At 37.7% G+C, this 14911-nt stretch overlaps 2 protein-coding genes across 2 annotated transcripts in view; one reads left to right on the forward strand and one right to left on the reverse strand.

The window, feature by feature from the left end:
- LOC145243624 (neural-cadherin-like) overlaps nt 1-14911 on the forward strand; it is a 273070-nt gene that overhangs the window by 218896 nt on the left and 39263 nt on the right. Inside the window, exons 25-29 of the mRNA XM_080106647.1 lie at nt 1218-1489; nt 3727-4096; nt 10225-10440; nt 12653-12836; nt 14395-14573. Of these exons, the coding sequence (XP_079962773.1) occupies nt 1218-1489; nt 3727-4096; nt 10225-10440; nt 12653-12836; nt 14395-14573 (1221 nt within the window). The remainder of the gene's footprint in view (nt 1-1217; nt 1490-3726; nt 4097-10224; nt 10441-12652; nt 12837-14394; nt 14574-14911) is intronic.
- LOC145243796 (uncharacterized) lies at nt 1485-3238 on the reverse strand (the record flags this gene model as incomplete). The annotated part of the gene is made up of 2 exons (XM_080106831.1): nt 1485-1846; nt 2996-3238. Coding segments are annotated over 2 exons (486 nt in total), but the record flags the coding sequence as incomplete, so codon positions are not given.

Genomic DNA, 14911 nt, shown 5'->3' on the forward strand with positions numbered 1-14911 from the left:
AGCTGTAAGAGCTTAACGCCAAAAAAAAGTGAATTTCTATTCATGTAGGTTGTGATTTTATTCAATTTACGTATATATATATATATATATATATATATATACACACACATGGTAGCTTTCTTCAGTCTTGACAGAATATGCATAATCACTGTAAGGTTACCTGTGCATAGGAATTTTGTATGGCAAAAGTCCTTTTCTTTCTTTCCCTTTCCCTTATTTTGGAAATCAGGATTGTATATTGGTTACCCAATATACAATCCTGATTTCAAAATTGACATTTATAGCTATCATGGTTTTCATTAAACTGCTGATTTATTGTAACTGAGCAAATTTATTGGTTTATGAATAATTCAGGAAATATGTTCGTTGTGCTTGACATTTCGAACATGTTTAACTGTTGCAGCCTGGTATTCTGCATAAATTTTGGTGTTATGACATTAGGTCTTTTCATTCTGATAAAAGTTTGCAAGTAACTGTATGGTGTTACTTCATTTTATTTTCCTATTGATGCCGTTGTTCTTCAGGACTCTATTGTTTCTTATCTCTATAATATATACTAGCGGGACCTGTGGAAATTCCACAGGGAACTCATTAATATGTAATATATAAATGTTGGCATTCTGTAGGTATTCAACGTAAATGGACACACTCTTATATTACTGTAGCTCTTTTGTTAAAACTGTGAAAGTATTTATCTAAGCTAGCAGGGATGCCTGGTGTAGCCCAGTCATAAAGTATGCTTCACTATATTTTAATTCTTTCAGATTTCATATATATTATTATAGAGTAAATGTTCTATCGATATATATATTATAAGGTTGCGATTTCAAAAATAAAAAAAAAATATGTCCATATGACTTTGGTTCATCAGCTCAAATCGAAACAAACTTATGAAAAAAAAATATATAGAACTTGAGTTCCTTCAGCTATAATCAAAACAGAAACTTACAAAGAATTCTTAGTAAAATTATTTATAAAAACACAAATGACTTAAATGCCATCTGCTCTAATTGAAACCGAAAGCAAAGCTTATGAAGAATTCTTGATAAATTAACAATTAAACGGTAGCCACTTGGATTTTTTTCTTTGTTTCTTTTTTTTTCCTTTTTCGTTTGTTTTTTGTTTCACTTTTCTTTTCTTTTTTTTCTTTTTTTTTTTTTTCTTTTTTTCAATCGTTTTTGTTTCACTGTTTTTTTTTTGTTTTTTTTATCCTTCAGTTCGCTAAAGAGCTTGGTTTGAAAATCAACATGGTCGACATCAATTTGTGCCAGGAAGAATCTTGTTTCGGAGCTGGCTGTACAAATGTCCTTGTAATCGGAGATGAGCCAGTGATGATTAATGCTAATGAAACGTCATTTGTTGGCGTGAATACAAAAGTTGTCAAGGAATGCATTTGTGGAGCGCGTGATTTTAGCGAACCAATGAAATGTACATCAAATTATTGCTATAATGGTGGTCAGTGTGAACAGGATCGATTCGGAGTTGTCAAGTGAGTTAGGTTGATTTTTCTACTTCTGTATTTTGGAAAAACGTTTTACTTTTATTCTGTTTTCATTTCATTGATTTTTTTTTTCTTTTTGTATTTTAAGCTTTTTTGCTTGTTTTACGCTTTTTTGTTTTTGTTTTCTGGCTTCTGTCTTTTCTTTTTTCCGGCTTCAGTCTTTTGGCTTCTGTCTTTTCTGTTTTCTGGCTTCTGTCTTTTCTGTTTTCTGTCTTTTCTGTTTTCTGTCTTTTCTGGCTTCTGTCTTTTCTGGCTTCTGTCTTTTCTGGCTTCTGGCTTTTCTGGCTTCTGGCTTTTCTGGCTTCTGGCTTTTCTGGCTTCAGTCTTTTCTGGCTTCAGTCTTTTCTGGCTTCAGTCTTTTCTGGCTTCAGTCTTTTCTGGCTTCAGTCTTTTCTGGCTTCAGTCTTTTCTGGCTTCCGGCTTCAGTCTTTTCTGTTTTCTGGCTTCAGTCTTTTCTGTTTTCCGGCTTCAGTCTTTTCTGTTTTCCGGCTTCAGTCTTTTCTGTTTTCCGGCTTCAGTCTTTTCTGTTTTCCGGCTTCAGTCTTTTCTGTTTTCCGGCTTCAGTCTTTTCTGTTTTCCGGCTTCAGTCTTTTCTGTTTTCCGGCTTCAGTCTTTTCTGTTTTCCGGCTTCAGTCTTTTCTGTTTTCCGGCTTCAGTCTTTTCTGTTTTCCGGCTTCAGTCTTTTCTGTTTTCCGGCTTCAGTCTTTTCTGTTTTCCGGCTTCAGTCTTTTCTGTTTTCCGGCTTCAGTCTTTTCTGTTTTCCGGCTTCAGTCTTTTCTGTTTTCCGGCTTCAGTCTTTTCTGTTTTCCGGCTTCAGTCTTTTCTGTTTTCCGGCTTCAGTCTTTTCTGTTTTCCGGCTTCAGTCTTTTCTGTTTTCCGGCTTCAGTCTTTTCTGTTTTCCGGCTTCAGTCTTTTCTGTTTTCCGGCTTCAGTCTTTTCTGTTTTCCGGCTTCAGTCTTTTCTGTTTTCCGGCTTCAGTCTTTTCTGTTTTCCGGCTTCAGTCTTTTCTGTTTTCCGGCTTCAGTCTTTTCTGTTTTCCGGCTTCAGTCTTTTCTGTTTTCCGGCTTCAGTCTTTTCTGTTTTCCGGCTTCAGTCTTTTCTGTTTTCCGGCTTCAGTCTTTTCTGTTTTCCGGCTTCAGTCTTTTCCGGCTTCTGTCTTTTCTGTTTTCCGGCTTCAGTCTTTTCTGTTTTCCGGCTTCAGTCTTTTCTGTTTTCCGGCTTCAGTCTTTTCTGTTTTCCGGCTTCTGTCTTTTCTGTTTTCTGTCTTTTCTGTTTTCTGTCTTTTCTGTTTTCTGTCTTTTCTGTTTTCTGTCTTTTCTGTTTTCTGTCTTTTCTGTTTTCTGTCTTTTCTGTTTTCTGTCTTTTCTGTTTTCTGTCTTTTCTGTTTTCTGTCTTTTCTGTTTTCTGGCTTCTGTCTTTTCTGGCTTCAGTCTTTTCTGTTTTCTGGCTTCAGTCTTTTCTGTTTTCTGGCTTCTGGCTTTTCTGTTTTCTGGCTTCTGGCTTTTCTGTTTTCTGGCTTTTCTGGCTTTTCTGTTTTCTGGCTTTTCTGTTTTCTGGCTTTTCTGTTTTCTGGCTTTTCTGTTTTCTGGCTTTTCTGTTTTCTGGCTTTTCTGGCTTTTCTGTTTTCTGGCTTTTCTGTTTTCTGGCTTTTCTGGCTTTTCTGTTTTCTGGCTTTTCTGTTTTCTGGCTTTTCTGTTTTCTGGCTTTTCTGTTTTCTGGCTTTTCTGGCTTTTCTGTTTTCTGGCTTTTCTGTTTTCTGGCTTTTCTGGCTTTTGTCTTTTCTGGCTTTTGCCTTTTCTGGCTTCTGTCTGGTCATTTTTTTTTTTTGATCTTTGTTTTTTCTGTTTAGTCTTTTTTTTTTTTTTCTCTTGAATTTTGAAAAAATTTTGATTTTTGAGGAAATGGAATTTTTTTTTTTTTTTTTTTTTTAAATTTTTTCATTTTATTTTCATCTTTCATTTACTGTCTGTAGTAAAAACTATGAAAGCTATACAGGATGTAAATTAAAAAAAAGACAGAAAAATGCACTTTACAAAATTTTAAACTATTTTTTTATTTGATCAGTTCAAGATTTGCATGAATCGATTATACACCCAATTAACTTATACACAAAAATTAAATTATCTGTTAAATTTTTGAGAATTTTTTAATATTTGATCAGTTAAAAAAATTAAGAAACTGGATTTATATTCGATCTTTTAAAAAAGTTTTCCATTTTCCTACAGGTGTACCGGTTGTCCCCCAGGTTATACAGGTCCCAGATGCCAAAAAACTAGTCTCGGATTCTCTGGGAATGGTTTTGCACTGTTTTCACCCCTTGACCAATGTGAAGATAGTCGGACAAGCTTAAAGTTTGCCACGTTTGAACCTTCTGGCCTACTCTTCTATGATGGGCCGACAAAGGGTCAAAATGTCAACTTAGAAGATGACTTCATTCTTCTTGAACTTGTGAACGGATTCCCCCGGCTCATAATTAACCAAGGAACTGGAGAACTAGTCCTGTCAATCGACGGACGGGACAGTCTCTCTTCACACATTGTTCAGCCTTTGAATGATGCAAAGTGGCACCATGTTGATATCATACGAAAAGGACGGGTAAGTGATGATCATTGTTTTTCATGTTACATGCTGGCATGTTTTGGATGGCTTTTAGAAATTGACTTTCAAACTAACCTATCTCTAGTCAAGTCTTCACCTTTCGCATGGCGGTTGGCGTTCGGGTGCTACAGATACTTGTCAACCAGTCCTCTCCATCCTTACTGCCCTTTGCACGTCTGTAATGTTATCTTCCTATCTCTTCTTTCTTCCTCTCTTCTTTCTCTGACTGTTCCCTGGAGCACTGTCTTGGCAAGCTTCTCTTGTTATGTGGCCGAACCATTTTAGTTTGTGCCTCCTGATTGTGATAAGATCCTCATAAGGACCAATGGCTTGCCTTATTCTGTTTTTGATTTGCTCGTTGGTTATGTGGTCTTTGTAAGACATACCAAACAGTCTTTTTCCGCCCACTCTTTATCTGTGCCTAAACCTAAACGTAGATTCCATGAACAAAGCTTTTTTTTTTTTTAGAACTGCACACCTGTCGAACTATCTTCTGTTTATCTGCTTTCCAGCTGGCTACAATATGGTCATCTTCAAGTCCAATGCAAACAAGTTCCTCTTAAGTAATCTAATTTTGCCAAATTTACACTTTTAACGATATTGTCCTTTTTGACCACTGTACATTCTTTAACCCTTATCCTCGAGTGGCATTTGGGCCTCGATAGGTGGTGATTCCCTTTAAAATAAAAAAATCTCATTTCTGAGGCCTGAATTCTCTTTAATTCTACTGCAAGGGTCCATGTTTCAAAACTGAGCGGACAAGGGAACGCACGTTTAAATTACATAACCTGAAATGCAACAGAGCATGGACGTGGCAGCAGTTGTACGCAAATGACTGAGCTGTGTACAAGGTGACATCTCCGCGAGGAAGGAAAGATAATAAAAAAGAAAAACCTGGCAGACAAAGATGGAGACATATTAAACACGTGCTTGAGAGCAACAGGAAAAGGCGCATTCTAAACGTGATCAGGCCGAATACCACATGTATTTTTATTTCTTTTGCAGATTGTAATCTTCATAGTTGTTGTTTCACAACCTTTTGGCCAACTCATCCTATGGCCTTCTTCATGCAAAAAATACAAACACACAAATTATGAAGCCTCATCTCAAAGGATTAAAAAAAAAAATAAAAATAAAATGAGTATCACATGTTCGACACAGCAATGTTGAGTTGGTTGGTTGGTTGGTTGTTTGTTTTACGGCATATCAACCCTTTTCAGCTGAATCTGGTGATTTTGAAGAACGATTTTTTAATATATAGTGTATTTGTTTTTTAAGTCGTATTCTATTTAACCCATAGTTGGGACCCTAACAGGTACTACCACTCCGGGTCAAAGTTGACCTGGGAGCAATGGCAATTAAAGGGTGGCTCCACACTCCCTAAGGCCTGCAAGCTGGGATCTAACCATCGGATATAGTTTAAGGTCATATCCAGGACCAACAATGTTGAGTGATTTTAGAAAACGACTTCCAAATTGACCATTTCTAGTCAGTTCTTCAAATTACGTATCCTGAAATGTAACTGATTTTCTTTGGAAATCAGTTCCTTAGTTAAGGTAAAAAATTTTATAGGATGGAAACCTTTCCTGGCGCTTTTTACCAAAATATTCTCCAAGGAATGCTCCAGATTCCACTTATTTTGTGTAAGAGCATTCTTTAATTTTGTATTGAACTCTTTTCATTGTACACGACCTGAAAAAGGGTTGATAAGCCATAAAACAAAATCTCAAAACCGACTCAAAAAATACAAAGAATTGTGATGATCAGATAATACTAGAATGTTGTATATAAATTTAATGTAAAATGATCACCTACTTCCGAGCCAAAAATTCCAACTCGGGTAGCTTCTATCATTTATCTCCATACCACACAGCTTTAATCTTTGCATCATCACAAGATATATTTTAATGTTTTACATCAATTTGATGTCCTCTCTCACCTTGTTTTGATTTTTTATTTGGTTTTCGTATACTGTATATTTTGGTATATAAGACGATCCTTAAAGTTTTTAAAAAATCATCTTTTAAAGATTAATAAGATACCGGGTGTTGCAATCTCTAGCCTTGGCTAAACAGTGTTTCATGATTTAGCAGTCGTTTTATACAACTTGCTCCTATTTTGTACCTCGTCTTAACTGACGGTCGCCTTATACGTAATTTTTTTTTTTTTTTTTTTTTTAAGACAATTATAGGTTAATTGATATAATTTTTTTAAGACAATTATAGGTTAATTGATATAATTTTTTTAAGACAATTATAGGTTAATTGATATAATTTTTTTTAGACAATTATAGGTTAATTGATATAATTTTTTTTTAGACATTATAGGTTAATTGATATAATTTTTTTTTAGACATTATAGGTTAATTGATATAATTTTTTATAGACAATTATAGGTTAATTGATATAATTTTTTATAGACAATTATAGGTGAATTGATATAATTTTTTATAGACAATTATAGGTGAATTGATATAATTTTTTATAGACAATTATAGGTGAATTGATATAATTTTTTATAGACAATTATAGGTGAATTGATATAATTTTTTATAGACAATTATAGGTGAATTGATATAATTTTTTATAGACAATTATAGGTTGATATAATTTTTTTTAGACAATTATAGGTGAATTGATATAATTTATTTTTTAGACAATTATAGGTGAATTGATATAATTTATTTTTTAGACAATTATAGGTGAATTGATATAATTTATTTTTTAGACAATTATAGGTGAATTGATATAATTTATTTTTTAGACAACTATAGGTGAATTGATATTTTTTTTTTTTTTAGACAATTATAGGGTATATTGATAATTTTTTTTGGCTATTATTAGGTAATTCTATATTTAATTGGAATTCAATTATTGAGATGAGTATTATTTATTGCAGACTATTATCCTTCATCTTATCTTATTTGTTATTTCACGACGTTTCAGCCAACTATTCCTCTGGCCTTCATCATGTGGTAACCGCGCGGGATAGGAACTCCAAATCTCCTAACTGCATCTTTAGCAATTACTGCCTAATAATAAAAAATTAATAAATAATACTCATCTCAATAATTGAATTCCAATTAAATAAAATATCTATACCATTTGGTACGGACCCGATCATGGAAGATCAGATAATAAATAAATGTGGATTTATAAGACCAAAAAATCCAACTTTGATTGCCCTTTGGGGCCTGTGGTATAGTGGATAGACGTTGAATCTCTGCGATTCCGGGTGAGAATTTTCTGAAGATAGCAGTTTCAAAAACGTGGTGAGATAGCAACTATGGAAGGCAATAATTGCTAAGAATGCAGTTCGGAGTTCCTATCCTGTCGTGGTTACCACCTTATGAAGGCCAGACGAATAGTTGACCAAAACGCCGTGAAACAACTAAGAAAGATGAGGATAATAGTCGGCAATAAATAAATATAAGATAATTGATATAAATTTGATTAACTTCCTTGATGAAAAAGCTAGGGGAATTAAAAGCTAGGGAAATTAAAAGCTAGGGGAATTAAAAGCTAGGGAAATTAAAAGCTAGGGAAATTAAAAGCTAGGGGAATTAAAAGCTAGGGAAATTAAAAGCTAGGGAAATTAAAAGCTAGGGGAATTAAAAGCTAGGGGAATTAAAAGCTAGGGGAATTAAAAGCTAGGGGAATTAAAAGCTAGGGGAATTAAAAGCTAGGGAAATTAAAAGCTAGGGAAATTAAAAGCTAGGGGAATTAAAAGCTAGGGGAATTAAAAGCTAGGGGAATTAAAAGCTAGGGGAATTAAAAGCTAGGGGAATTAAAAGCTAGGGAAATTAAAAGCTAGGGAAATTAAAAGCTAGGGAAATTAAAAGCTAGGGAAGTCAAAAGCTAGGGGAATTAAAAGCTAGGGGAATTAAAAGCTAGAGAAATTAAAAGCTAGGGAAGTCAAAAGCTAGGGAAGTCAAAAGCTAGGGGAATTAAAAGCTAGGGGAATTAAAAGCTAGGGAAGTCAAAAGCTAGGGGAATTAAAAGCTAGGGGAATTAAAAGCTAGAGAAATTAAAAGCTAGGGAAGTCAAAAGCTAGGGGAATTAAAAGCTAGGGAAGTCAAAAGCTAGGGAAGTCAAAAGCTAGGGGAATTAAAAGCTAGGGGAAGTCAAAAGCTAGGGGAAGTCAAAAGCTAGGGGAAGTCAAAAGCTAGGGGAAGTCAAAAGCTAGGGGAAGTCAAAAGCTAGGGGAAGTCAAAAGCTAGGGGAAGTCAAAAGCTAGGGGAAGTCAAAAGCTAGGGGAAGTCAAAAGCTAGGGGAAGTCAAAAGCTAGGGAAGTCAAAAGCTACATTTATTTTGGAGTGTGAAAAGTAAACATTCACCTTAATTCAAAAAATTTGATTGTTTGCATTATTTCTACTCCTCTCATATATAACATAGTTTCCACAGAGAGAGATCTCGAAATTCACATCTCAAAAGCATGGGCTGCATTGGATGGGCTGCGTTCAGTATGGACTTCGGGGCTAACTAATAAACTGAAAAGGCTGTTCTTCAGGGCAATGATAGTCTTTGTTTACTGTGCTACAACCTGGACACTCGCCAAAAGATTGGAAAGAAAACTAACCGGCACATACACCGGTATGCTAAAAACAGTATTAAATATGTCTTGGCAAAATCATCCCACAAAGCAGCAACTTTATGGCAACCTACTTGCCATATCTAATACCATCAGGAAGAGATGCCTACGATTTGCCGGTCACTGTCTGAGGAGCAAGCATGAATTGGTGAGTGACGTATTGCTATGGACTCCACGACACTGATACGCAAGCAAAGGACGACCTAGATTCACGTACATCCAGCAAATAGCACACGACGCCAACTGTGAACCTGAAGATCTGAGGCAGCTGATGGAAGACTGGAAACTCTGGAGAGGGAGAGTCACATTGGTCCGGGCAAGGAGTTTGTCCTGATGATGATGCAACCAGTAAAACCTTTACCTCAACCTACTAACATTGTGAAAATAAGTAACAAGAAATTTTCCTTAAGTTACCTATATTGAAAGAGAGACGGCGTTCATTATCTTATCAAATAATGTCAAGTAATTGTCACTTTTCAACAGTCCTTATGATGGTACTTCTTTACCTGGCTCATGAACAAAGTAGGAATGCCAAAGTCTATCTACTCCCTAAACAATTTCAGATTTGCAAACCGGATATTTGATTCGAGTCTCCAGTTGTAGAAAAGTAGTGGAACATTACTTAGGAGGCATCCCTTTATAGCATCCCTTTATAGCAGTTCAGTGCCTTTTCCTAGGTGCGTGACCCAACTAAACCCATAAAAATATATAACTTGAAAACACAAAAACAAATATTTTCGCAACGTCATCACTTGAATCAATTCTTTTGGATGTTTGATAAAAAAAAGATGATACAACTATTTTTTTCGTTTACAGTCAGTGTAAGAGTGTGATTCTCGTATACGTACCACATCATTGTTGTTGAAGGCACGGCCATATATGTATGCGTGTTATAATAAATCCACACATGACAGGAAACTAGTCACACTGGTCCAGACAAGAACTCGTTATGATGACGATGATACCTTCTATCATTTCTCTCCATGCCACGCAGCAATAACCCTTACATCATCACATGATACATTTTAATGTTTCGTATTGATTTGATGTCCTTTGCAAAATTCGATGTTTTCACTCTTTATTTGGTTTCCATATTATATTTGTTGGAGAGATTAATCGGAATCGGAAGATTTGGGGGTATCGAAATCGAAGAAATTGATGCCTATATTCCGATGCCAAAACGATTCTTTTAAGTATCATTTTTTTTTTTTTTTTTTTGTTTAAACCAAAATCTTCCATTTCTGGTGATAATGATAAAATAAATATTTATTGATTTTGAATTATCAATAAAACTAAAATCGATACATCATCCTCCACCAATGTATTTTCATGTTTAGGAAAATATCTGCATATTTAAAATGTGTGTTCTTACGAAAATCGGGAAATAACAATCTTATCGTTAAATAATTAGAGATTTATAAAGAATCTGTAATTGAATCGGAATCGGGAAATATTGGAATCGTTCCATCACTTATTTCTACCTTTTGATTTATATCTCAAAACTATTTAATTATTTGCATTATTTCTTTTTACAGGAGGTCCGTTTGATTGTCGACCACTGCTTGGCTGCAAATAAAAGTGACCGAAAAGCGTGTGAAGCGATCGGTAAAACTCCAGGCGAAAACATCTTTCTCAACGTCGTAGAACCATTACAAGTGGGAGGAGTCTACATGAATAATCCACCGTCATATATTTCAAGCAAATTTAAACCGTTTAAAGGCTGCATCAAAGACTTAAAACACAACAGTTGGGTAAGTGTTTATCACCATTAAAAAAAAAAAAAAAAATTTGCTGCTTGTTAAGATCTAGTCGACAGATCTATTGTTTTTAAATGTCGTTTTAAGCAAAAACAATATACCGAACTTATGCTGAAAACAGTAACACAGGGTGGCCCACTTAAAAGTAGCCTAATCTATTTAATCTTTCTCTTACTGACCAACTGACACCACAAGACAAAATGCAATTCTTTTTTCCAACGAGATGGCATTACATGCCACACGTCTCACAGATCACTGACACAAGTTCATGTTTACGGAAGAGAGAACAATAAGTAGAGGGTTATGGCCACCACGTTCCCCGGACTTGTCGTGTGATTTTTATCTTTGGGGGACTTTAAAACAAAACGTTCATGCAAATAATCCTCACAATCTAGACCAATTAAAGGAGAACATTACAAACGTTATCAGGAGAATCACCAGAGGAGATCTACAGGCAATATCTGCAAACGTTGTTAAACGTGCCCAGAAATGCATAGATGTCAACGGGGAGCACTTCCAGCATCTTTTATAACATTACAGATCGGGCCGAGATCAAAGTGTAGTATCTGATCTTCAGCATCTTTTATAACATTACAAATATTTTAAACAATAAAAAATGTTCGTCCTCTTTACAATTTCTGGGCTACTTTTAAGTGGGCCACTTTGTTTATAAAAAAGAATGAAATATAAAGTAGAAATTTTTAGTTATAAGTAATTTTTAACAGAAAATTGGGTAAAATCGCATTTTTCTTAGATGTTATAAAATATGCAGTAAGAGTCTACGCACAAGGGACATAACTCCTGAATGAATATTTTAGATTATTTGTCATGGTTGCAATATTTGTTGCCCATGAAGATTTTGACTAAAGCGGTTGTTCTACTCAATGAATTTTTGTAATTTTTGGATATGTTACTAATTTCGACATGTCAATTAAGTATGTAATATTGTTTTTGCTTAAAACAATATTAAAAACTCTATTGGTCGACTATATCTTAACAAGCACCAAAAAATTATTCGACAACTTTCATTTTACCACACTGCTATCAAAGACATTCACTTCGGATTTTACCATGCAATTTGGATGTGAATTTTTATATCCTTTTCATTAATTTCCCTTACTCTATGACATTTAAATGCTTAAACAACTTTTAATTTTGATTTTCCATGTCTCACTGACTTTAGCAAATAAGGTGTAAACCATTATAATTATTTGCTAATATTTTCTCCTCTGAAGAGATGGTAGACATCAAAATCCTATACAATAAGGATAATATATTTCAAATGTATTCTTTGTCTTACATAGAATAATTAAAAAATCTTTTGATTTGAAATTTAAACATTTCACATAAATTTTTAAGTTCGTTGAATGACTAAAATATTCAATAGCAAGGGTGCCCGGCATTGCACGAGTGTAAAAGAAAAAGTTTTGGTAGGCAGGTAGGCTCGAACCAAAAATCCTTGAGGCGAAGGCGGAAAAAAAAGCGTGATTTACCTCGACGCTACCGAGGCAGTGGAATGAGATTGGATGAGATTAAATGATTCAAAAGTTATGTGACAGGTGTGCGTAAATTTAATGAGGTCAAACATCACGCCATAGGGGATATGAAATTCTGCACTTAACTTTAGCTGCGAGGCAGTTTTTTGGTTTTGCCCCCCCCCCCAGATGGGGGGGGGGACCAGCTCCCCTTAAAAAAAAAAAAAAAGGAGTGATCAAATGAATAGCAATTGCTTATATTATGGTTTTCACCGCATTGATCAAAGCTGATTTTCTTTCTGGATGTCCCCAGCAGGAAGGCTGGAGAATCACCTTCGCTCCATTAGTTTCACTTTGTTCGGATTTTTAGTATAAATAAGCACGTGACACAATGAAATAGCGGTAATTTTATAAAAATCAATCAAAATAAATCTAGACACAATGTCCCTTCACAAATCGTAGATATTATAATCTAGGGGGTATATAAACAGTTCTAAGAAATAGTCCCCCCCCCCCCGAAAAAAGCCTTTATTGGACATGCAGAAAAATATATATACTAGCGGAAAATTGCTATTTAGTTTGGACAATCCCCTTTCAATGGGGAGCTGATTTCCTCTCTCCCATTATCTTGGGGAAGCCCAAACTGCCCCGCAGTAATTTAACCGTGATTTTTCTTACCTCTCTTTCCTTATCTCTCTAAAATGCACAAACTTTTTTTTCGTTTTTGATAGGTATATGATTTCTACGTTAAAAATGGGGTAAACTCTCAGAATGTGAAGCTCGGTTGCCCTGCAGAAGAGGCCAATTGTGCTGGAGAATGCAGCAAACATGCTGTGTGTGAATCGTATATAAAACCCAATTCTTTTGCCAAGTGTCATTGCAATCCAGGATTCAGTGGGGAACGGTGCAATGAAGGTAAGTTGGAAAAGAGGAATCGTCTGGCACTTCTATCTTTATATTACGCTTTTTTGTTAGTTCCCCAGATTTCTTTTCTCCCTTTTTTTCTTGTTTTAAGAAAATGCCTCTATTTCTGACAGGCTTTACTTATTGATAATATTTTTTCTCTCTCTCTCTCTCCCCTGCTCCTCCTCTCTCCCATCCCCTCTCACCCCTGCTCCTCCTCTCTCTCTCTCGCCCCTGCTCCTCCTCTCTCTCTCTCGCCCCTGCTCCTCCTCTCTCTCTCTCGCCCCTGCTCCTCCTCTCTCTCTCTCGCCCCTGCTCCTCCTCTCTCTCTCTCGCCCCTGCTCCTCCTCTCTCTCTCTCGCCCCTGCTCCTCCTCTCTCTCTCTCGCCCCTGCTCCTCCTCTCTCTCTCTCGCCCCTGCTCCTCCTCTCTCTCTCTCGCCCCTGCTCCTCCTCTCTCTCTCTTTCGCCCCTGCTCCTCCTCTCTCTCTTTCGCCCCTGCTCCTCCTCTCTCTCTTTCGCCCCTGCTCCTCCTCTCTCTCTTTCGCCCCTGCTCCTCCTCTCTCTCTTTCGCCCCCGCTCCTCCTCCTCTCTCTCGCCCCCGCTCCTCCTCCTCTCTCTCGCCCCCGCTCCTCCTCCTCTCTCTCGCCCCCGCTCCTCCTCCTCTCTCTCGCCCCCGCTCCTCCTCCTCTCTCTCGCCCCCGCTCCTCCTCCTCTCTCTCGCCCCCGCTCCTCCTCCTCTCTCTCGCCCCCGCTCCTCCTCCTCTCTCTCGCCCCCGCTCCTCCTCCTCTCTCTCGCCCCCGCTCCTCCTCCTCTCTCTCTCTCTCGCCCCCGCTCCTCCTCCTCTCTCTCTCTCTCGCCCCCGCTCCTCCTCCTCTCTCTCTCTCTCGCCCCCGCTCCTCCTCCTCTCTCTCTCTCTCTCGCCCCCGCTCCTCCTCCTCTCTCTCTCTCTCTCGCCCCCGCTCCTCCTCCTCTCTCTCTCTCTCTCTCGCCCCCGCTCCTCCTCCTCTCTCTCTCTCTCTCGCCCCCGCTCCTCCTCCTCTCTCTCTCTCTCTCGCCCCCGCTCCTCCTCCTCTCTCTCTCTCTCTCTCGCCCCCGCTCCTCCTCCTCTCTCTCTCTCTCTCGCCCCCGCTCCTCCTCCTCTCTCTCTCTCTCTCGCCCCCGCTCCTCCTCCTCTCTCTCTCTCTCTCGCCCCCGCTCCTCCTCCTCTCTCTCTCTCTCTCGCCCCCGCTCCTCCTCCTCTCTCTCTCTCTCTCTCGCCCCCGCTCCTCCTCCTCTCTCTCTCTCTCTCGCCCCCGCTCCTCCTCCTCTCTCTCTCTCTCTCGCCCCCGCTCCTCCTCCTCTCTCTCTCTCTCTCGCCCCCGCTCCTCCTCCTCTCTCTCTCTCTCTCGCCCCCGCTCCTCCTCCTCTCTCTCTCTCTCTCGCCCCCGCTCCTCCTCCTCTCTCTCTCTCTCTCGCCCCCGCTCCTCCTCCTCTCTCTCTCTCTCGCCCCCGCTCCTTCTACTCCCCAGCTCCTTCTCCTTTTCTCTATCCATTGTATATAAAGTCATTTTTTATTTCTCTTCTTGCAGCTTCTACTGTCAGAGACTTCATGCTTAACAGTTTTATTGAATGGGAATTTAGAAATAGTTTCTTTAACAACCTAAATTCGAAGAAGAATTCAATGCAGGTTCGATTCCGTACAAGAGATGAGGAAGGATTGCTTTTCAAAGTTCCTGGTTCTTCAAGTTCAAAGTTTATGCAACTGATGGTAAGAAATTCTCCCTAAACTTCTATTTAGTCGTCACATCATTTGGTTAGGAAGTGTGTGAGATACTCCCTCGATGTTGGTTCCTTAATGACTAAACTGTTTTGGTTCTTATGCATTTTAGGTTTGGCAGACAAATATTTTTGTTTCCATTTTTGAAGAATTTCAAGGGGAGATAATTCAGAGTTGTAAAAAGTTTCATGCAACCTATTAGTAAAAGTAAAACAAACACTATATGAAAAATAACAAAATTAAATATCTGAGCATTTAGTGAATCAAAAGAAATTTCTAAAATAGAATATCAAAATAAATGAAAACATGCATTTTTGTATTTTTATGAA

The sequence above is a fragment of the Euprymna scolopes genome, chromosome 22 (assembly GCF_053919585.1).
Source record: "Euprymna scolopes isolate OS-2025 chromosome 22, ASM5391958v1, whole genome shotgun sequence".
NCBI classification, from domain to species: domain Eukaryota; kingdom Metazoa; phylum Mollusca; class Cephalopoda; order Sepiida; family Sepiolidae; genus Euprymna; species Euprymna scolopes.